The sequence below is a fragment of the Pinus tabuliformis genome, chromosome Q (genome assembly GCF_031772625.1).
Source record: "Pinus tabuliformis cultivar Carrire ecotype Pingquan chromosome Q, CPIR1, whole genome shotgun sequence".
Taxonomy (NCBI): Eukaryota; Viridiplantae; Streptophyta; class Pinopsida; order Pinales; family Pinaceae; genus Pinus; species Pinus tabuliformis.
Genome location: NC_142296.1, coordinates 1314311352 through 1314333879, shown reverse-complemented (window position 1 = coordinate 1314333879; position 22528 = coordinate 1314311352). Strand labels below are relative to the sequence as shown.

Genomic DNA, 22528 nt, shown 5'->3' with positions numbered 1-22528 from the left:
AATTAAACATTAATTTCATTTAAAAGATTTTGAATTTTACCCACAAAGCATACATCAAATGGTCATAGGGTGTTCCATTAAGGTACTCTGTGATGAAAAGGTCATCTGTTTGAAGCTCTGTGAGAAAAAATCCAGTCATGGCAAGGGTTGGTGTGCCCTAGGTCGGGTGCACTCCCCTAGTTATGGCTACTAAAGTCACAAGTTAGGCGTGAGGACTCATATTACCTAGCAAACAAAAAAATTTGTTTTGAATTTAATATATTTTAAGGCGTTATGTAAACATTATATGTTTTGGAGTTTTTCCTTAAAATCTAGTCAATTTTGTTTTAGCCAAATTTTGATCTTTGTTGTTTAAAATCATGTTTTCAATGTATATATAGATTCATCACCATAAAAACCCCTAGGGCACTTGGATTATGGAGAATTCACAACTCAAATTTATTCCAACAAATCCCTCCCAATTTTTGAGCAAATTATACTTGAAAATACCCCTGAATATCCTATGAAACATATAACACTTATACTAACATTGATTTAATATATAGAAATCATTAATAGCAAGTTATAAGCATTACCTAATAAATAAATAAAAAAAGATGTTTTCTATTTAATATAGTGTAAATATTTATTTAATTTTTCAAGTAATGAAAAGCTTATAATATTTAACGTTATTTATTTATTGTTTATTGATTTTAGCTTAACATTTTTATTGATATAATATTTGGGCTTGGAGTATATTCTAAAATTGATTTTTCTTAGCTAAGAGCTCATCTTCCTGGGATATTAAAAAACAAGTTAATAGCCCAAGACCCAGAGGAATATGGTGGGGGTGAAAACATGCCCCCTTATAGACCGATAGGGGGTAATTCCAAGTTGCGTGTTTTTCCTTGAATAACAGTGACGAGTTAGCTTTCATTCTCTAATAACAACCAATGATGGTTGTTCTCATTGTTGGTTTGACAACTAAGTTTTTATGTGTAACATCATTTTGTGAAAAAAAAATCAGTTTTAAAATTTTTAGTTGTGTTAAATGTTTTTGGGTTTGAATTGTTTTTTTTTTTTTCATTTAGGGAAATGAGGACTTAGATGAATTACAAATATGTTATAGGTTCGGACCCAAAAAAAATTTGTTTTGTTGAAAATAAATAAATAAATAAATCTTTATTTTGAAATACAAAAATTTTGAGGGGGTAGGAGCAAGAGGGGTTATTCTTCGCCCTAATGGAGAAACAGAGAAAAAATTTGCTTGGGGATTAAGCATCTCTTCAATTAATCAGGCATAAGCATTAGGCCTTTGGCAAGGACTGAAAATTGCATTTGCAAAAGATATCCACCATATAAGTGTATTTGTGGATTTATTGATTATCATACAAAAATGTCACAAGATGAAGGATCACATGGAGAACAATTTTCCTCCAATAGATCATTGAATAAAGCTCCTTCTAGATAGGTTTGAAAATTTTGACCTCTATCGTGTTAAAAGGGATAATAATCATTTAATTGATGAGCGGGCCAATATTGAGGTTAATTCGGCTCAAGGAATTCTTATGGAAGATCAAAACAAGCCAAAAGAATGGAATATCCCATGAATGTGCCCATACAAAGGATGATATATAGTTCCCAGGGATCACATCAAGAGGGAATTATGGTCTAACAATCTGCATAAACATGTTTTTTATCTCAAGATCCAGAAGAGCGTCGAGGATTGCTAATTATGGATGAAGGAGTCCACTAAACAAGAAACTAGATGGGAACACGAGGTGTATGGACATGTATCATGTGAGGTGGAGTAAAGACGACAATATATTAACTACCTATATCAAGGTTGAACCTAGTAGTACAACTTGAGATCTGGATCGACCATCCTTGTGTGTGCTCTCAAATTGGTGGTTTTAATAATGGATCTTCAAAATCAATCTGAGCGAGGACAAGATGTAAACATTCAATGTGATAAGAGCTTCTTTGCAGTTGTCTCGGACCCAGATACTCAAGGTAAAACTACATTTGATTAGCATCAGAGAGTGAAGAGCAAAGACATGGCTTTCACATCCAAGAGCGGTGTCAGTAAGTCCCTAAATGAGTAGCTGGACGTGATAAAAAAGGAGATCTCGAAGCTAGTTTCTAAAATGGGAGAGAAGATAGTGATTGAGGCTCGTTCCCACATTGTTCTAGTATCAAAACAACTTGGTGACCTAAAGAAAGACGTGGAGTGCATGTAGGCAACAGTAGATTTGTTAATCGCTAAAACGGAAAAGTTGGATTACAAGGTGGATAATGCGGAAGTGAAAGTGGAAATAGTCATCGTTAATGTGCTGAAAGAGTTATTTGGTCTCAATGAATAGTAGAATGGAATGCAAGAAAGGCAGCAAGTGGAGATGGGCAGTGGAGCTTCAACAAATCCACCACTACACATTGAACAGAACACGCAACAGACTGAAACAAGCCAGGATATTACAACGGATCTGCCTCTACAAATGGATGTCGATCACATTGGCTCAGATGGGCTCAATTGGAACTAGGACGAGGGCAGCGGGTAGCTTCTTCATAAACTTTAAGTTACCCAATGTTTTGCAATTTTGTTATTTTCAATAGAGTGTTTTGGAGATCCTACAAGAAAAACTCTATTACATATTTGGTGAAGAAATCTCAGTCTATGGGAAGGCTTTGACTTGAGCACTTTTGGAAGACCATGAAAGAAACTTGTTTTTGAATATAAAGGCATTTCTAACTAGATTAATACAAAGTTAACCATTTCTTTATATATATATATATATATATATATATATATATATATATATATATATATAATTTTTGGAATTGGTAATTATAAAATGTTTAACCATATTTTTATTAAATTATTTAAATTTTCCAATGGGATATAGAGTCGCAGGTGATAGGGTATTTTATTAAGGTACTTTGTGGTGTAAAGTTCATAGGTTTTAAACTCTATGGGAAAAACTCTAGTCATGTGAAGGATTGGTTGGTGTAGTCCAGATAGACACATCCTCGAGTGATTATAACGACTTAAATACCTTTGGGTGGTAGAGACTAAAGCCATAAATTAAGTATATCAGTCATCTCAATACTCACATAATCTAGTAAACAATAAAAAAAATACTAACTATTTAAATTTATAAAAACTTTATATAATTTTTTTAATATTTTATTGATTTTGAAAAAAAAACTTTTTATATTAAAATAAAAATTAATAAATTAAAAAAAATATAAATAAAGTTTAACTTTTTAACCTTTCTTTCTTAATTAACTAAAAATAATTTTAAATAAACTATATTTAAAATTTAAAATTTTATATAATTTTTAACTAATTGAAATTAGATAATTTTAATTGCAAACAATATTTATAAAAAATATCAATATAGATTATTCATAAAACTACATAGTATTCTATTATAATTTAGTTTCTCCTCCAAAAGGAGCACATACATACTTTAACATAAAAGAACTCGTGAATTTTAAATTTTAATGTCATTATCACGCTATGCAATGATTGATTATTTAAGATAATTTTATTGAAAGCTGTAGTTATACTTTTAAATATCTTGAATGATCATTTTTCCTTTTCTACTTTTGTGTGGAATTTGTATGTTTCTTTGCTTTTTTTTCTCTCTTTTTTTTATTATAAATATAGGTCTGAGTTTGAATAATAAATTTAATAACAATAATACATCATGATAAGTTTTATATTAAAATACTTTTGCGTGGAATTTGTATGTTTCTTTGTTTTTTTTTTCTTTCTTTTATTATTAATATAGGTATGAATTTGTATGTTTCTTTGCTTTTTTTTCTCTCTTTTTTTTATTATAAATATAGGTCTGAGTTTGAATAATAAATTTAATAATAATAATACATCATGATAAGTTTTATATTAAAATACTTTTGCGTGGAATTTGTATGTTTCTTTGTTTTTTTTTTTCTTTCTTTTATTATTAATATAGGTATGAATTTGAATAATAATAATAATACATAATAATGGTAAGTTTTATATTAAAATAGAGTTGAAGTTTTAGTATGTAATAAAAAAAAATATAATAATAAAAAATAAAAAAATTATAAAAAGTTTTATTTGTCATATTTTATGCATTGCCATTAAAAAAAATGCTATTTGTAATGCTAGACAAATTAATTTAGCAAAAGCAAAACTTTACATAATTATATAAGTAGGTTGACTTAGGATTAGTGTTTCACTTCTATCTCAATTGAATGTTGTGCCTTCTCACTTAGAATTTAAGTATTTATTATTTCAAAACAAGATTTTAACTTGGAAGGCAAGGAGTTTAAGTCTTTATTTTCTCCTCATTTATTTTGGGTTAAAAAGGAGCTTATAGAGAAATTTGTAAGGTGGCCTAAAAACTATATAGGCATTGAGAATAAATGAACGATCATAACAATTTTGTGCCCTATAGAGCAAAATGGTTTTGAGCTTGGAGTCCATGATGGCATATTTCTTTTATTGACTTCCATAATGATGTAGGGGTATCCAGTAAAATTCAAATGACCAATAGCTCAAGTTCCTTTACCAAGAGCTCAAGTTCCTTTACTAGAGGAGGTTCCTCGATGTGTAGATTTGTTAGGATAGAATTTGTTAATTTTCCTTGTAAATAGATTGATTTAGCTATTTGTTGTAATTAGTTGATAATATGCCAAAATTGCGCTCATATGATCCTGTCTTTGTGGAACAGGAATGAGACTCATCTATGTATTTTGTTAATGGTTTGAATTAATATAAGATCATAGAGAGAATTGAGATGAGTGGATTGAGTTGATAACACATGGCTTAAAAACTAGTTCTTCTGCAATCCTTTTTATTTTCATTTGAATGCACATATGTACGATATTAAATGTTGCAGGGGTTATTGTGTTAAAGTCATGAGCCTTTAATCAAATCCTGTGCTCATTGAAAAAGGTTGGAATAGGCAACAACAAACCATTCTTCAAGATTAGCGTGATTCTGGAGGCTTGTAGCAGTGACATAGTTGTGTCCATTAATTCAAAAAAGATTCTTTGTCATGGAGTGTTTCCCTGGAAATTTCTAAAGGAGGTGTAGAAGGGTTTAAACATAAAAGGTCGAAACCTAGGTTGTATTTTGACAGACGGAAGGTAGCGATAATATTCGACATGAAAATTCTTGTTTCGTGGGGCTTTCTCCCTCAAAGGTTCTTCCCCGAAGATACAATTTGATGTGTGCTTTGAAAATTCGGGTGACATTGATTACTAATGAACTATGGTGATGTCTGGAGGCATGGATGGGACCCACTTCTTCCCCAAGTTTATTTCCATGGTTTTTTTTAAGAGCGGATTTGTGTGTTTATTAACAAAAGGTCGGTGTCCAAGGTCAACATTTAATAGGGATCGAACACAGTAGTTGACAAGAACATTCTTGTCCCCTATGGTCTGTCTCTCTAGAAATTTGCAAGGAAATTATTTTTTTCATCGGACTTTAAATCATTGAGGTCCAGGGTTCCAGTGCCCAAGTCACGTGTCCATGTTACATGGGGCTCGTTTCATCGCATTGGTGCTAAAATGTATTGGCCACAGGTGCATATATTTACAAGGTTTAAATCGAGGGGATTTTGGAAAAGGGCTTTCCTTTAGCACCCATTATATGAATAAAGGCTTGGATACAGTGGTTTTAAAACCTATAACACTCCTCCCACTTGTTTAATATATTTTTTAGCGTGGCTTGGACGTCCCATGTTTTAGCTGGGTGGTTCTATGAGTAAATAATTTGAGGTGTAAAGGAAAATTTGGCCTAGTTTCCAATAATAGTTTTATAAAAATCCCCTTTGCCTACACTAGTTTGGTATCAAAGAAAATTTTGTATATGCTCCAAGAATAAATATGGCTCACAAAGTTGGAAGAGTTGGATGAGGTGGAAGAGGAGGTTAGAGAGGACAAAGGCTTGTAGTCGATGTTGAGTGATGCAATCTATGCAATGGTTGGAAGACTGAATGGAAGCCATGGAAATCGATAGACAGAGAGATCCTGAAGCTAGAGATGTGAGTGAGGAGGGAAAAATGTCTTCAAAAGAAGAAGAAGTTGAAGATTCTGCGGAGGTTAAAGTACTAAAAAAAGTTTTAGGATTTGTTTCCAAACCTAATCATGATATATCCACCTATACTGGTAGCATGAAACCAAAGGAGCTTGTGGATTGGATCACAAAGATGGATGATTTCTTTGAGTATGAGGAGATGAGGAGAAGAAAGTTAAATTTGTTGTCACCAAATTGAAGGGACACACAGCTCTATAGTGGGATGGTGTGCAAGATGAGATGAAATTAAGGAAGAACAAGGAGAAGATCAAGAGTTGGGATAGTATGATTGCAAAGCTCAGAGGTAAGTTTTTTCCAAAATATTATTAGCTTACTTTATTAAGGAAAATGTGAAATCTCAGACAAAGGTTAATGTTTGTGAGGAAGTATACATAGAAGTTATATAAGGTGAATATTAGGATTGGTTATGTAAAAGAGTTTATAGAGAAGACAACTAGATACATTAATGGTCTTAGGTTGGATATCTAGGATGATATTAGTGTGTTATCTTCCAAAACCGTGGAGGAAACATACCAGTTGGATTTCAAGGCTTATGAGAAGCTTACGAGGAAGCAGTTGGGTAGAGGGAAAAGCATTGCTAGAGCAAGCGAACAACAATCAAATAGAGGAAGATCTACAACAGAGAATTAAGGAGCTAGTAGCTCAAGCCCACAATGACAGCAAGAGGGAGACTTCAGAGGCCAACAATCATTTTCGAGAGGATGGAGAAGAAGTAGAGGAAGAGAGGTTCAGTGTTATAGGTGTGGAAAAATTGGACACATGGCATATGAATTTATAGAGAATAGAGACACGGTCTAGAGAAGTGTTTTTGTTGCCCTAGTGGAAGAATGGGAACCAAAGGTACAAGAGGCATGAGATGTACTAGAGATAGGAGAGTCTCTATTGCTTAAGAAAGTGTTGTTGAAACCAAAGAATCAAGTTGTTGAATCGGTTAAGAGGAAATCATGTTTGCAAAATCCAAAGGAAATGCTACAAAGTGATGATTGATGGTGGCAACACAGAAAACTTAATGTCTACAAAAGTAGTGGAGAAATTGAGTTTGAAGAAGATGAAGTATCCAACACCTTGTAAGGTGTCATGTATTCAAAAGGGTCATCAATTGTTGATGAATGAATAGTGTGAAGTGGAGTTGCAAATAGGTAACTACCCAGACAAAATCATTTGTTACATCATGCTCATGGATGTGTGCCACATTTTATTGGGTAGATCATGGCAATTTGACAACAATTTTATACATAATGGGAAAAAGAACACTTACAAATTTTAGAAGGATGGCATAAATCATACTTTGTTTCCATTACAGGAAGAAGGTACATTAGAGAAAAATGACTCAAAGGCATCAAAGGCATTATTGTTGAGCAAAAAAATATTTTTTGCAGCAAATGGAGGACAATGAGGTAAATTTTGGTTTTGTTTTTAAACCCAGAGTAATCCTTACTTCAACTATTGTGACATGCTTTCCTTTTGAAATTAAAGACCTATTGAATGAATATAGTGACATTTAGTAGATGACTCGCCTAATGAGTTACCACCTATGAGGAGTATACGTCATCATATTGACTTGATACCGGGAACAAGTCTAAGAAACAAGGTTGCGTATAGAATGACCCCTAAGGAGAATGAAGAAATAAAAAAGAAAGTGTAAGAGTTGTTAAATAAAAGAATGATTAGAGAGAACCTTAATGCATGTGCAATGCTGACAGTGTTAAGCCCTAAGAAAGATGGTGTTTGGTGAATGTGTACATTCTCTAAGGCATTGAATAAGATTACAATCAAGAACAAATTTCCTTTACGTCATATAGATGATTTGTTGGATTGTTTAGGTTATGCTAGTTGTTTCTCTAAGATTGATATGAAGAGTGGGTACCATCATATCAAGATTAGAGAAGGAGATGAGTGGAGGACAACTTTTAAAGCCAATGATGGGTTGCATTAATACTCGTCATGCCATTTGAACTGTCTAATGCACTTAATACCTTCATGAGGTTGATTAATGAGGTGTTAAAGGAATTCATAGGGAAATATGTGATTGTATACCTAGATTATAATACACATGGGGCATATGGGTGAGTAAAAAGGGGGCATATATTACATCTATTCACTCTAGACTTGTCTAAATGGAGAAAATAATCTTGGCATTTCATGCCATGTGGAAGTTATAAATGCAACCTTGACATTTTATCAATTACAAAGGCTTATACAAAAGGGAGGTGCCTTAACTGGTGCTTTTATTTTACAAATGAGTTGATTAAGGCCATTAACGAGGCCTGCACCAAGAACCCACCCTTCAACTATAGTGATTTTTAGATTTCCTTTGTGATATTCAGTTGGAAGCCACCAAAGGGGTGCAAGTTGCTCAAACAAAGAAGATAGTCACCTTAAAAATATTCAAGCTATGGAGGTTGAGGCAGGATATTAATAACATGGAGTGCAACGACAATGATTTCAAATAGTGTTATGACTAGACCTCAATCTGCATTTTCAATTGGGGCCTCATCTTGGTAATAAAAGATCTACTTTAGATCTACCAATCCTCACACAATTGGTTTTGAGCACCCTACTAACTTAAGAGGATTGGTGTATTGTGGGTGATTTATGTGGTCATACTACAGTCAATAATTCTAATTAATTATCCCAACTTATTCTAAGAAAGTAACATAATAGAGCTATAACCCCACCTACATCTTAGGAGCCATTACAATTACTTAAGGTTTTAGATCCCTCCCCTCTTCATTTGTATGTAAGGGACTCCACTCATTAAGGCCTTAACATAGAAAGGAAAAAAAACTTACCTTTCTACCTAGTTTGTTGGAAGCGACTCACAAGCTGTTGCAAGCTTATCACTAGAATCCATCCTACCATATGGAATAACTTAATGAGCATAGCTCCTATTTTTCATTCATGAAAATCCATGAAATTTGATGATTAAGACCACAATATCCATAATCACTTAAGCCCAATAAAACAAAATATATGCTAACCTTAATTACTTGCATCCACATGTTGCCATTTTTTTCTTCTATGTCCAATATCACACCATTCCTTGTACCCACATGCATGTGTATGTATTTGTCCAATGTTTGTGGCATGAAATAAAATTACACCCGAAGAACTTAAAATGCATGCTTGAAATGATTCCCAGTGTAGCTAGTTATGAGGCTACTATTAGGGATATAAACATATAAGAAATAATTATAAATTACAAAAATAATGATTGTAATATTAGTTCTATGCTTTCTCTCTATTGTTCTTTAGAGAAGATTCAAGAGATAATAAGACAAAAAAAAAGAAATCTAAGAGATATCCCCCATATTTTTCTATATTTTTCTTTTAAAGTAAAGTGAATATATGTACTACTCTGCATATTACATGTGAGCTACATAATTTTGAGTGTAAGTTCAAATGGATAACCCTATGGAAAGGAAGGGTAAGGGAATTTTGGCTAAGTTGGGTCTATGCACTTTGTGCTAAGGAGTGCAGGGGGGTGTTGTTAAAACTCTAAAGATGCCTCACACTCTGAGTTGGTTCATGTTTTCCTCTGAGTATTGGTTCAGGTTGTCGATTCATGGTGTGGTGCAGTGCAGACAGGTGGTGCTCATGCTCTTCGGTTCTTCTCTTATGCCTAAGTATAACTTATATTATTTGTTGCTTTTATGTCCTTCTATTAATCTAGGTCTGCATAAATGACTTCTCCCTCCAGCCTCTCCACAATGTGTTGGGTCTCAAGCGAGGGTAGGTCTAAGTAAGTTGATGAGGAGTGGTCTATTATCGCCCATCATGGTGGAATCCCCTCCTGTTGTTGGTGCCTCTAGGAACGGAGGCCATGGCCGTAAAACTTAGGTTGGTAAATATAAAGAAAGAGGCTTGACTTCAGGCAAGCCTTCTCGACAATGCGACAAAAAATTAGATGCCCAGATCCTGCAAAGCACTATCCAGGCTTATTATGAGGGGACTCTAACCCACGTGAAGAAATTGATATCGACTTGGGAGGCATAATTAAATCAGAAGGCTAAGATGGAGCTCTCGACGGAGGACTGGAGTGGTCTAATCCTCGACCCTGGTCACACCTGCGGATGCTTCAACTCTGTATAAATAATATTTTCATCTTTTTTGGCTAATGAAAAGCATTGTTGCAAACGCCATGACATCCTCTCTCCCAATTTCTCCGACTATAGATCTTGGTCTCAATGAGATTCAGAAAGAACTACATTTGATTCAACTCCAACTCCAGCAATAGAACGCTCACCTAGGCTGCATTAAGCGCCACATTCCTTGTCTGCCTCAATCAAAATTGTCAGGATCAAGTGTAAAATACTCCGCTCTGGTGGAATCATCAGATGAATAGATGGTGGAAGGTTCCTATTTGTTATCATTTTTTATTTATTTTTATGTATATGTCGAGTAGCATTTATGTTTATAGTTATATGGTTAGTAGATGGTTTATAGACTATATGTCCTATAAGGTTTTGGTAGATAGACTCAGACTATTTAGGTTTTGGATGACATATAATGCAGCCGGTTGCCAACAAACTTGGTTTCCCATTGGGCAGGTTGAGGTCACCGAACATTTCTTGTGGTTATAACCTACGAGATTATTTGAAATGAATGAATGAATAGGTACTTCTAAGCTTCCAAAAACAAAGTGAATATATCTACTTTTCATTTTCCCCTAATGAATTATTAGCTTATCTTACCATGTATTTTTCATTCCTTAAGGTCTTGAATGGTTCTCATAGCTCTTCAATAAGAAGAACATGCAAGATGTTGGAGAGCTAGAAGTAGTGTGATAGAGGAAGTGGTGGATCCATTTGTTGCATTGAGAGGAACTCTTCAACTCAGTATGATAGAGATGTTGCAATGTTTAACATTTTGATAGTCGAAATAAAATAAAATAATTAATTATTATTATAATTATTGCCCCAAGAGTCACTCTCTAACCCAGTATGGAAGAGATGTAATGTATTGTAAATATTTTGACTCAATCAAATTCCATAAAAATAAAAATAAAACAAAATTTAAAAATAAGAAATAAAATGAAATTGAGGTAAAATAATGAATTTACCGTTGTTTGCTTTTGGGCTCTAGGTTTTGACAAGCCATTGTTTTGCTAATGGTATTCTTATTTAATAAATATACCAACGTAGATCCATCTTAGCGCCAGATCTTTCAAGCACCAAGAGGGATCAAATCTCTTTTCACTTTAAAAGAGGTTTGTATCTCAAGAAATTTGATCCCAAAAGAGACTTGATCCCTCTCGGTGCTTGATAGATCTGAGGTTAAGATGGATCTAGGCTGGTTATATTGATTTTTAATTAGGGTCATCATTGACATTAAATTACATTTCTTAAATGTTAAATGCTAAACATTTACCTTTACATATGCCCCATATTGAGTTGTAGAGCACCTCTCGATGCGCGCACACACACACACATATAAATTCTAACTCATGTGTCTGTGTATGAGTTAGACATACATATACATTTAAAAAAGTATGCAACAAGATTTTTTATAAAGAGACAGGTATTGAGTTGCACTAAGAACCATTTGGTTTTAAGGCCAAAACCTTTTACATAAAATGTCATTTTGTTTCCACCCGAGTTCCAAAATTCCCACCCCATTACATTTAGAAGTTTCTTCAAAACGCATACTATTTTTTTGTTGTTGGTAAAAAAAGCTTCTATTATATGATTAGGAAAATACAAAATAAAAAATGAATTTCAAAAGCTCTCCCAGCTTCACTCTGACCGGATTTGTTAGCTAGGAGAGTCAGAATAGAATGCATAGGATTTTTCCATTGAACCTTTATTTCTAAAGAGCTAGACAACCATACATGCCAAAAGAGAGACAAAGTAAGTAGAAATCCCGTGGACGACATATCAAGGTGGTGGCTGAGGAGGACGCATGGGCGGAGCTACCATTAGGCCATGTCGATCGTGTATATAGAAATCAATGTTCCATTTTGACCTCAATTTCATGCAGGTGGTCATTAGCCTGTCGGCTCTAGCGCATATTGGCCAGTTGCTCCAAAATATTTGTTTGGCTAGAGTGAATATCCTTCATATAGGCCACTAACTCATTCCGGTCCTCATATTTGTGCTCTTTGAGAGTATCCAATTTGTCATGGATTCCCCTCAATTGTTCATCTAACGATTCAAAGATGACTTTGCCCTCTCTTTCCATGCTTGCAGAATCTTCCTCGATGGATGAACTTTCTTTGTCAGCTCTTGTCGTGGCCTACCCTTACTGGGTGCCACCTTTGCAGGTTTGTCCCATTGTTGGGGCGTACCTGCATACAAAACAATGACCCAAACCTAGACCACTACTCGGTCAACAACACACTCATAGTCTCCCACCTAACTTCTATACTTTAGAACAAAAGGGACCCAGAACAAACACCAATAAACTAACCCAGATGAAAGTGAAACACACCCTAATATTTGGTGAACCCTGCAAGGACCAAGGGTGGAAGAATTCTCGACCAAAATCAGATGGTGCTTCTAAGTGGTGCGAAGGCCTTTTGGATTTAATACAATTCCCCACCCCAGGTAGTTCCCCCAGATAAACACAACTCTACAACAATCCTAGTGACTAATAGACTTTTCACATTCAAAATGACATCATACACAATTTAATAGCTCTAGGGAGATGCTAAATTGAAGGCACCACTGGACATTATGTAACAATATGGGAATGAAATTAAGGGAATCAAAGGCTTCACCACATTAAAGAAGTAAGTGATGATACATAAATCACAACCTGGAGAGAATTAAAAGCAACTCTTTGACACTAGAGCATAACAAGTCAGACCTTAATAGGTGAGCCCAATACTCAGAGCACAAGATCACCCAAGAAGAAAATGGGTTCCTATCACCACAAACACAAATGATCCATGTTGAAACGACAAGTTAGATGGAAGGAATACCTAAATTCCAGTGAGAGGATCCCAAGACAGAGGCCAACAATGCTTACAAAATCCATCACTGGCAGTTACAATTTCTAGACAGAGAAGGAGACCTCCAGTGTAGGAAGGTTGCGCGCCTGGATCCCAAATGAATGCCTGAGAGTTGCACGGTAATGAAACTCCAACATTAAGAACTTCCTTAATTTCTTGTTGCCCATTCTGCTCCCAGAGCAATCCTCCTTCGTAGCCACTGTAAAGTCTTGCCTCCCTATTCCCTTTATTCATCTCCCAATTCATAGAACCATGCCAAATTCACCTAAGGAGAGAAATAAGTATGCCCAACACCTCTAGAGGCTTCATTTTCCAGAATCACCATTGATTAATGTCGTTTCTGACTGAGAGTATGTTTGAAGGATGGTAGATGGGGGAGGCCCCAAGGTCACATGAACCGTTGATCGCTCACCCCATTAGGGAAAAAACATACTATTATACTAAGCAAGTTTTTCTCATATATCCTCCAAAAAAAACTCCATTAAAAACTCTCTCTAAATCTATATCTATATCTATATTAAAATTAATTATTTACTAGTTCTCCTTAGTTGGAATGACTTAGTCTTCCTCGACATTCTCAACGTGTGGTATGTCGTTTTCCCCGATAGCCTCGCTACTGTAATTGAGATCCTCAACATGTTGCATTGAGATCTTCAACATGTTGCATGGCGTTTTCCCCGAAGTCTTCAGAACTAGAGCTCAAATCCTCGTTAACTATTATTGGTTGACCTTGTTCTCGTCAATGCCTATGACCTCATGGCCTCCATTGATGTCCTCATTGTGCACCACCTCATTTCCATCCAGCCTTCGCCCGAGGCTCTCCACGTTGAACAAGTCGTTGATTGCCTTGGTTTCAATCAATTGCGTTTCTGATTAGCAAGATGTCAAAGTAATTAATAACGCTACTGACCCTGCAATATCAACTAGATGAGCATCAATCTTGTCACTTGTTGTGTTTCTGATTAGCAGGATGTCAAAGTAATTAATAACTCTACTGACCCTGCAATCTCAACTAGATGAGCATCAATCTTGTCACTTGTTGCGTTTCTTATTAGTAGGACGTCAAAGTAATTAATAACTCTACTGACTCTGCAATCTCAACTAGATGAGCATCAATCTTGTCACTTGCCTCTCCCACTACACACTCCATATTCACCTATAAAACCCGCAAATGTTGTCTCAACGCCGTGAGAGATAGAGCTAGTTTTGCCTTAATTTCCTTATTGCCTTCATGCTCCATATATACTATTGCCTTTCCTTTCTCAAGCCTGCTCCACAATCTTGAAACATTTAAGGTTGTTGCGCTCCTCCATTCCATTTGCATGGGCTCCTTTAATGGCTCAGCATGGAAACTCTACCAAAATACCCTCTTCCCTTCGCAAATCTGATATAACCTCACCGAATTATGGTTTTCACACATCTACATGATTTCAAAATTCAAATCACAACAGAATCTTTTGTCTCCTTTGTCTGATGTCGATTCCATACTAACATATCCACTCCAGGCACCCATGCATACACAACTTCCCACATTATAATGACACATCACCTTTAATATAATTAATGAAAATTGCAACTGACTTAACTCCACCATTTGTTAGCCCACGGGGTTTTGGATTAACTGTGAATGGGTGCATTGTTAAGGCACTCCTTATGATAGGTCACTAGTTCAAATCCCTCGTGGGTGCTTACCTACCAAAAAAAAAAAAAACTCCACCATTTGTTTACTGATATCGAGCTTAGTGCACCTCTTGGTCTGTCTAATATCCAATTGCTTTTTCAACATCTTTTAATGTGATAAAAATCAATAGAATCAAATTGACCCATCAGCAATTTAACCCTATGCAAAAGTGTTGGGAGCTTAAGATCTTCTATTGTAATTTAATCCTACGCAAAAGCGTGGGGAGCCTAAGATTTTCTCGAGCTTAGTGCACCTCTTGGTCTGTCTAATATCCAATTTCTTTTTCAACATCTTTTAATCTGATAAAAATCAATAGAATCAAATTGACCCATTAGCAATTTAATCCTATGAAAAAGCGTTGGGAGCTTAAGATCTTGTATTGTAATTTAATCCTATGCAAAAGCATTGGGAGCCTAAGATTTTTTATCATTGCTTGTTGAATGACAATTTTAGAGTTACTAAAGATTCTTATTTTTTACATTCTATTGGCTAGAGCTAGATCTAGTCCTTGCCATAATGCCATATATTCTGCTTGGTTATTAGTCATCACCCCTAACCCTAAGTGTACTCTTGCTCCTACCTCCCTGACATGCAACAAGATCTCCCTTTCTTCCTCAAGGTAAGTAACAACCCCTCCTGCTCCCACTTCCCTGACATGCAACAAGATTCTTAACCATGGAGACTCACTCCACTTTTCCATGGCGATTCTCAACACATAAGAAGGATTTGTTACAAATACCATGGGTCGATACAATGGCTCAAATACCTCGTGGGTGTTTACCTACGAAAAAAAAAAAAAAACTCCACCATTTGTTTACTCATCTCGAGCTTAGTGCACCTCTTGGTCTGTCTAATATCCAATTGCTTTTTCAACATCTTTTAATGTGATAAAAATCAATAGAATCAAATTGAACCATTAACAATTTAATCCTATGCAAAAGCATTGGGAGCTTAAGATCTTCTATTGTAATTTAATCCTAGTATGCAAAAGCGTTGGGAGCCTAAGATTTTCTCGAGCTTAGTGCACCTCATGGTCTGTCTAATATCCAATTGCTTTTTCAACATCTTTTATGTGATAAAAATCAATAGAATCAAATTGACCTATTAGCAATTTAATCCTATGAAAAAGCGTTGGGAGCCTAAGATTTTCTATCGTTGCTTGTTGAATGACAATTTTAGAGTTACTAAAGATTCTTATTTTTAACATTCTATTGGGTAGAGCTAGATCTAGTCCTTGCCATAATGCCATATATTCTGCTTGGTTATTAGTCATCACCCCTAACCCCTAAGTGTACTCTTGCTCCTACCTCCCTGACATGCAACAAGATCTCCCTTTCTTCCTCGAGGTAAGTAACAACCCCTCCCCTCCCACTTCCCCGACATGCAACAAGATTCTTGACCATGGAGATTCATTCCACTTTTCCATATAAGAAGGATTTGTTACAAATACCATGAGTCAATACAATGGTTTACTAATACCATATGCCTAAAAAAAAATCACTCATATTCATGTGACACACGTTCACCAAAGCTCACATGAATTTTTTTTTAATTAATCAATTCAATTAAAAAATCAAACTAAAATTTTGGAAATGTTATTTCAAAATAAATATGCATACATAATTAACTTAAAAAATAATATACTTATATTTTTTTAATTGTTACACATCATAGTGGCTATGTCACCAGGCCTGGAAATTGACGTCCTACAAGACGTATTTTAAGTTTCAGCACGTATTTTATGGTTGGTGAAAATTTTTGCATGTCAAATCTGACGTCTAAAATATATTGGGGTCCCGTCATTCTGACATTTAATTAAAAATCCAAACCATAAAAATCTATTGTACTGAAATTTACTAATCCCCAAAATTATTTATTATAACTAAGGTTGAGTTTACAAATACCGGAATTTACTAATCCCCAAAATTATTTATTTATTTATTATTTATGACATAATTTAATGACCTATTTACTAGCATTGGATTTCACTCTCTTGCGAAACAACTTTAGAATTTACCAGGGTCCAAATACCACTTTCGCCTTTAGAATTTACCAGGGTCCACTTAGTCCACTTACCACTTTCGCCTTTAGAATTTACCAGGGTCCAGTTTAGAATTTACCAAGGTCCAATTACCACTTTCGCCTTTAGAATTTACCATGGTCCAGTTACCACTTTCGCCTTTCGCATCTAACCATATGTGGTTTGATGAATTATGTGTTTTATGGTCTTACATTTTCCTCTGTGATTGCTCTTTCTTTCTAATTGGGAAAAGCAATAACATCCCTGCAATCTTTTAATTTACCCTACTTCACTGTTGAATTTGTTTTTACCCTATTGCAGTGTTGAGTGTTGAATTTGTTAGCCTGTGAATATGGCATGCTTAAAAACTGCTAGACTGGTGGTATCAGCCTATGAGGTATGTACTCTTTATTTACTTATGCCATTAGTTTATTGTAAAACCTGAAAAATACATACAAGTTATGTAAAATTTGATATGGTATACAACCCTGGGAAATTTTGAAGTAAATTAAGGCATGGTTGGTTTTGATTTTGTTTTTATCCTACTACAGTGTTGAATTTGTTAGCCTTTGAATATGGCATGCTTTTTGGTTCAAAACTGCTAGACTGTTGGTATTAGCCTATGAGGTATGTACTCTTTATTTACTTATGTCATTAGTTTATTGTAAAACTTGAAAAATACTTAAAAGTTATGTAAAATTTGATATGGTATACAACTCGTCACGAAATTTTGAAGTAAATTAAGACATGGTTGCTTTTGAATTCGTTTTTATCCAAAGTAAATTAAGGGTGGTTGCTTTTGAATTTGTTTTTACTCTATTGGAGTGTTGAATTTGTTAGGCTCTAAATATGGCATGCTTTCTCGTTCAAAATTGCTAGACTAGTGGCATCAGCCTATGAGGTGTGTACTCTTTATGTCACGCTCCAATACATGCAATAAATTTTTTTTGACATAAGTAACTATACATTTACCATACCACTTATATATCATTGAATAACCCACCAGTAATATGATCATTCAAGGGGTTGACTCTATACATATATCACGTAATAAAGTTACCGCATACACAAATAAATCCTATTGATTTGATACACTCTTATACTACTGCATAAAATAGCACTTTACAATCTTCACGGTCATTACTCATTGGATTACAATCTTAGCTGTACTCAATGCATGTACATATATTCATTCGATCTCCTATCTTGTTATCAAAGGTTTATATAACTATATAGATAAGGGTTTGTATTGTAGTGGCGGTCATGGGTTTACTGCCATGACAGGTCTCGGTTACCAAGGCTGGCTCCACCTTAAATGTGATCTGATGGTTGATCGACCCGTGACCGGTTAACTTGCTCCTTGAGTTATACGCGTACAGGTAAGGTACCATCCATCGCAGCATTGTTAGCTGAGGTTCATCCATCTGGCAAGATCCACGGCTCATAGTGTTGTGCCATGTGCGGTGGCGTGAACAAGTGTTACGAGGCTGGCTCCTCGAACTTACCAATCTCGCGCCCAAACCTTTCCGGATCCTTCTCCAAGATCGAACGGCAGTGGCAGTCTTACCCAGATCGATGGCCGAAACTATGCCACGAGGCAAGGTCTTGCAAGGGATATTTAAGGTTCGTTTTTACATTGGTTGGTCATTGTTTCCATTCGGTGTCGAGTGTTTGGCTGCTGCAGTCTTCGGCTCTCCTGCGCTCGGCCGAGGACTTGCAAACTCTCACTGCTCCAGGGTTTCATCTTATACCAAGGCGTAAGGAACCTTGACAGCTTATTACCCAGGTTAAGACGAGCTTTGCAAAGCAGTTTAGTTTTCAACTTTAATTACTTGAGTTTTTCTTCGGTAAATATACTTTCTCAGTCAATGTTTTTTTTTATGACAATTGCAGGGAAGGCCGCGGATGTCCAGACAGCGTTTGGAAGAGGCTACTGGCTTATCGACCTCGACCATCCTGCCACAGGTAGGAGCACCACCTTATTTGCTTAGAGTAGATTTTTGGGTCTTCTCATCTCGGAACAATGGCTAATCCACTGTTCTGCTGAACAGGGATGCCGAGTTCCTTGCTTTCGAACTCCTCTCTCAGCTGTACATTCAGGGTTTTGCATGTAATGGACCTGTATGGGTCGGTCCTTCGTCTGTTATGTGAATGTGTTTAGACATGTTATTCAGCTTTTGTTTAATGACTCTTGTTAAGACGGCCTCCGTCTAGTCTTGTTCACTGAGATGTATATTTGCACAGTTATCACTGGTTTGGATGCCGATTCACGGCTAACTGATAATCGAATGCAGAGTTATCTTTTGTAAATTTGTCCATTGAAATTTATGTTCATTTCGAGTTCGTCTTTATACTGTCAGCATTTGATTTGCTTAAGCTTCGATTCTCTGTATAAGAGCATTGTTTCCTCTTTATTAATATGGAGTCTGTATATAAGTTACAGGTCCAAGGTTGGGTTTTAGCTCTGCTATGCACTAGCTTGTTTATGTGTTTACTGTTTATGTGTTCAAGATATGTTTATGGCGCCTGGCCGTTTCGAATGGCTTCAACCCGGCTCATGTAACTTTTCTGAGCGAGGGTTTTTACTAAACAGGTTCTAACCGAGACCGTTGTAACCTCGGTTACCTTGCGGTCTGCGGCTTACCTCCTTCTTTAAAGTTTATGCATACAACTCTGTATACGTGTATTCTGTGTTGTTAAGCTATACATGTGAATATTATTATTGTGGGTTGGTTCTCTGACCCGGAGGTTCTAGCGAGCTTAGGGTTCACTAAGTGTATACGCTCTTTTGGATTGTTGAATATGATAATATCTTCCGGTTTTAGGCATGCTGGCTTTACAAGACATACCAGTCCCGTGCTATATAAAGAATGTCTCAATGATATAAGCGTAATACATTATCTTGCACAAAATGCCTGTTTGTTTCTTTTTGATTCTGCATGTAAAAAAAGTATTCTGTTCTTTTCCGCAGTATATAAAACTAGATAGAGCTTATTACAGTTTTCATCTCTGTTTATAATTCTTACTGTCTCTGTGATAATGAAACTTAGTATTTATTCCGTTCCGCTACTATTTTTTTGGCTAAAAGAAATAGGCAAGGGTGTAATATTCTTCATTCAGATTGCCATGTCTCGGTTTCTATCTATAAGGCACAGCTATTGTCCTTTTCACATTTTCAGCTACGAATGACAGTTATAGAAATTACACAGTATCAATCTTTCTAATACAGAATAGTGAATCCTTTAGCCTAACTCCACGTCAGAGATAACTAAATAAATAAATGTATACTTAGTAGGCCGTACCTGTTCCGGTACCAACCTACTTGATTTGCTTGTCAGTCCACCCGTCCGTAGGAAGTTTTTCTTCTTTATTCTTCCACCCCCAAGCACTTGCTGGTCCTGCTCGACCGCAATTACACTGGCTTTGCCAGTAAACGCTATCTGATCCTAACCAGACATAGCGTACAGGAAAATTCCTTTCCTCTTATGCCATCTGATCCTAACCAGACATAGCATGAATGTTTTCTTTTTTTCCCTCTGCCATCTGATCCTAACCAGACTTGGCATTTTCCCCTTTTTCCTCTGGGGTCTCAACTACCTCAAGGTAGTTAGGGTTCCAATGTAACTGATTCCTCAGTTACTAACCATGATTAATCATAACTCAGTTCAAAATGGTATCAACACAACTGTCTTTTTTTATTAACATAATATTAATAACCAGAATATATATAATTTCAAATAAAGTCTCTGTTCAATAATTACTTTTAACATTTACCAACATTAACTTTTCACAGGGGATATTACACTTTATTTATTGTAAAACTTGAAACATACTTACAAGTTATGTCAAATTTGATATGGTATACAGTCCTTGAGGAAATTTTGAAGTAAATTAAGGCGTGGTTGCTTTATTTACTTATGTAGTTAGTTATTGTAAAACCTAAAAAATACTTACAAGTTATATGTACATTTTGATATGGTATACAACCCTTCACGAAATTTTGAAGTAAATTAAGGCGTGATTTCTTCCAACCAGCTTAGGGAGCCCCTTAAAGAAATTTTGAAGTAAACTAGGGCATGATTTATTCCAATTAGCTTGGGGAGTAGCTCAAACTCGGGTTGGTAGCGATAAACCCTCAAATTCAAGAAAAAAAAGTGTGTATTTTACTTTTTTTATTCTAATCTATTATGTGTTTTATGGTCTTATGTTATTTGGTATTTTGAATTTTCAAAATTTCACTGGATAAGAGGTTTAATGTTATTTGGTAGTTTTGTGGAATGGGAAGTTGAAGATTTTGAATTTACAGGGGCTGAAATTTACAAGGGCGTGACTTCAAAATTGAAAGTTGAAACCATTCATTATCATTCATCATCTTATAATGCGATATGAAATTTCTATCTCAAAGCTTATCATTTCTATATTTGCAGGGACATGACTACAAAATTGAAACCATTCATTATCATTCATCATCTTATAACGTAATCTTAAATTCCTATCTGAAAGCTTATCATTTCTATGATTTTAAGATTCTAATTTATTTATTAACTCATAAAATTATATTAGTAAAATTTAGAACTGTGATCTTATAAGGGAGCTGAAAAAATTCTATCCTAAAGCTTATCGTTTCTGTGACTTTAAGATTTTGAAAACGTTCGCCATGAATATTAATTTTATTTATTAACTCATAAAATTGTATTAATAAAATTTAGAACTGCGAGAGTGTCATTTGAAATTTTCATGTCCGGTTTTAAATAGTTTGAAATGAATATAAATTTATTTTATAATTAGATGTGATGGTATAACTTTACGTGATCATGAATTTGCATGTGAAGGCCATTGAGGTTGTTGAATTGAGTTATATATAATAGTTAAATTTTATTTAACAATTTCTTTTGTTTTAAATGCAATTGTTAAAACCTTGTTTTTTAACATTTAATATTTTTTTAACAAATATTTTTTTGGGTAATGTGTTTAACAATGTTTATGCTTTTTTAGGTAATAAATAAATATCCATTATTAGAAAGTATTAACTTGGCCAATTTGTATGATTTAATGAACTTTAATTTTCATATGTATTTTTTATATAGGTGATTACAAATCTACAAATGTCTCAAAAGAGAAAACTACAAACTACAATTGGGGAAATGTACGGATGGATGAAAGGGAAAACTTCCAAGACTCAAAACATTTAGAAACATGTGAAAAAACCCATAATGCTGATGTGGAACAACAATTACATGAAATTTTTGGAAGTTCTTCTAATCGTGATCTAGATGAAGAAACAAATGAAGTTGAAGAAGAAGTTGCTAATAATTCAAAAATGAAAGTGCAAACAAAAAGAAACTTTCGTATGGAATGGTTAGATAAGTTTCTTTGGTTGAATTATGTGAGGTTTGATGATAAAATAGCTATGAAGTGTAGTTATTTTGAGAAGTATAAGATGAATGGGCCATGGGGTTTAGGTAATGGTTGCACAAGATTACAACATGATGCTCTTGTTACTCATGAAAAATCGTTGGTGCATAAAGATGCGCAGGCAAGATGGATAAATTCTCTAGAGGGAAAGATGAAACCAATTCCAGATCATATTAGACAACTTGAACATGTCAATAAGGAAAGAGTGATTTCTATAATGAAAGTAGCATATTTCATATGTCAAGAAGATTTATCTCTTTCAAAGTATGATAAACTTTGCAAATTTCTAATGGATGCAAAAACTCCATATATGCCAAAGTCTCAAGAGTACTCTTCATACACAAATTGTAAGTTTGCAAATGATTTTATATATTGCATATCAAAACATCT

General features: G+C 34.9%; 1 protein-coding gene across 2 annotated transcripts; it reads left to right on the top strand.

Annotated features, from left to right (window-relative positions):
* Positions 1–18128: 18128 nt before the first annotated feature.
* On the top strand, positions 18129–19033 carry LOC149224667 (uncharacterized). 2 transcript variants are annotated; one of them, XM_089383582.1, is made up of 3 exons: positions 18129–18480; positions 18617–18688; positions 18775–19033. In XM_089383582.1, the coding sequence occupies exons 1-3, from the start codon at positions 18299–18301 to the stop codon at positions 18872–18874; spliced, it is 354 nt and encodes a 117-aa protein (XP_089239708.1). In that variant the 5' UTR covers positions 18129–18298; the 3' UTR covers positions 18875–19033. The 2 variants fall into 2 exon arrangements, 1 of the variants encoding a protein (XP_089239708.1); XR_016249093.1 differs by having other exon boundaries at positions 18351–18509.
* Positions 19034–22528: the final 3495 nt, after the last annotated feature.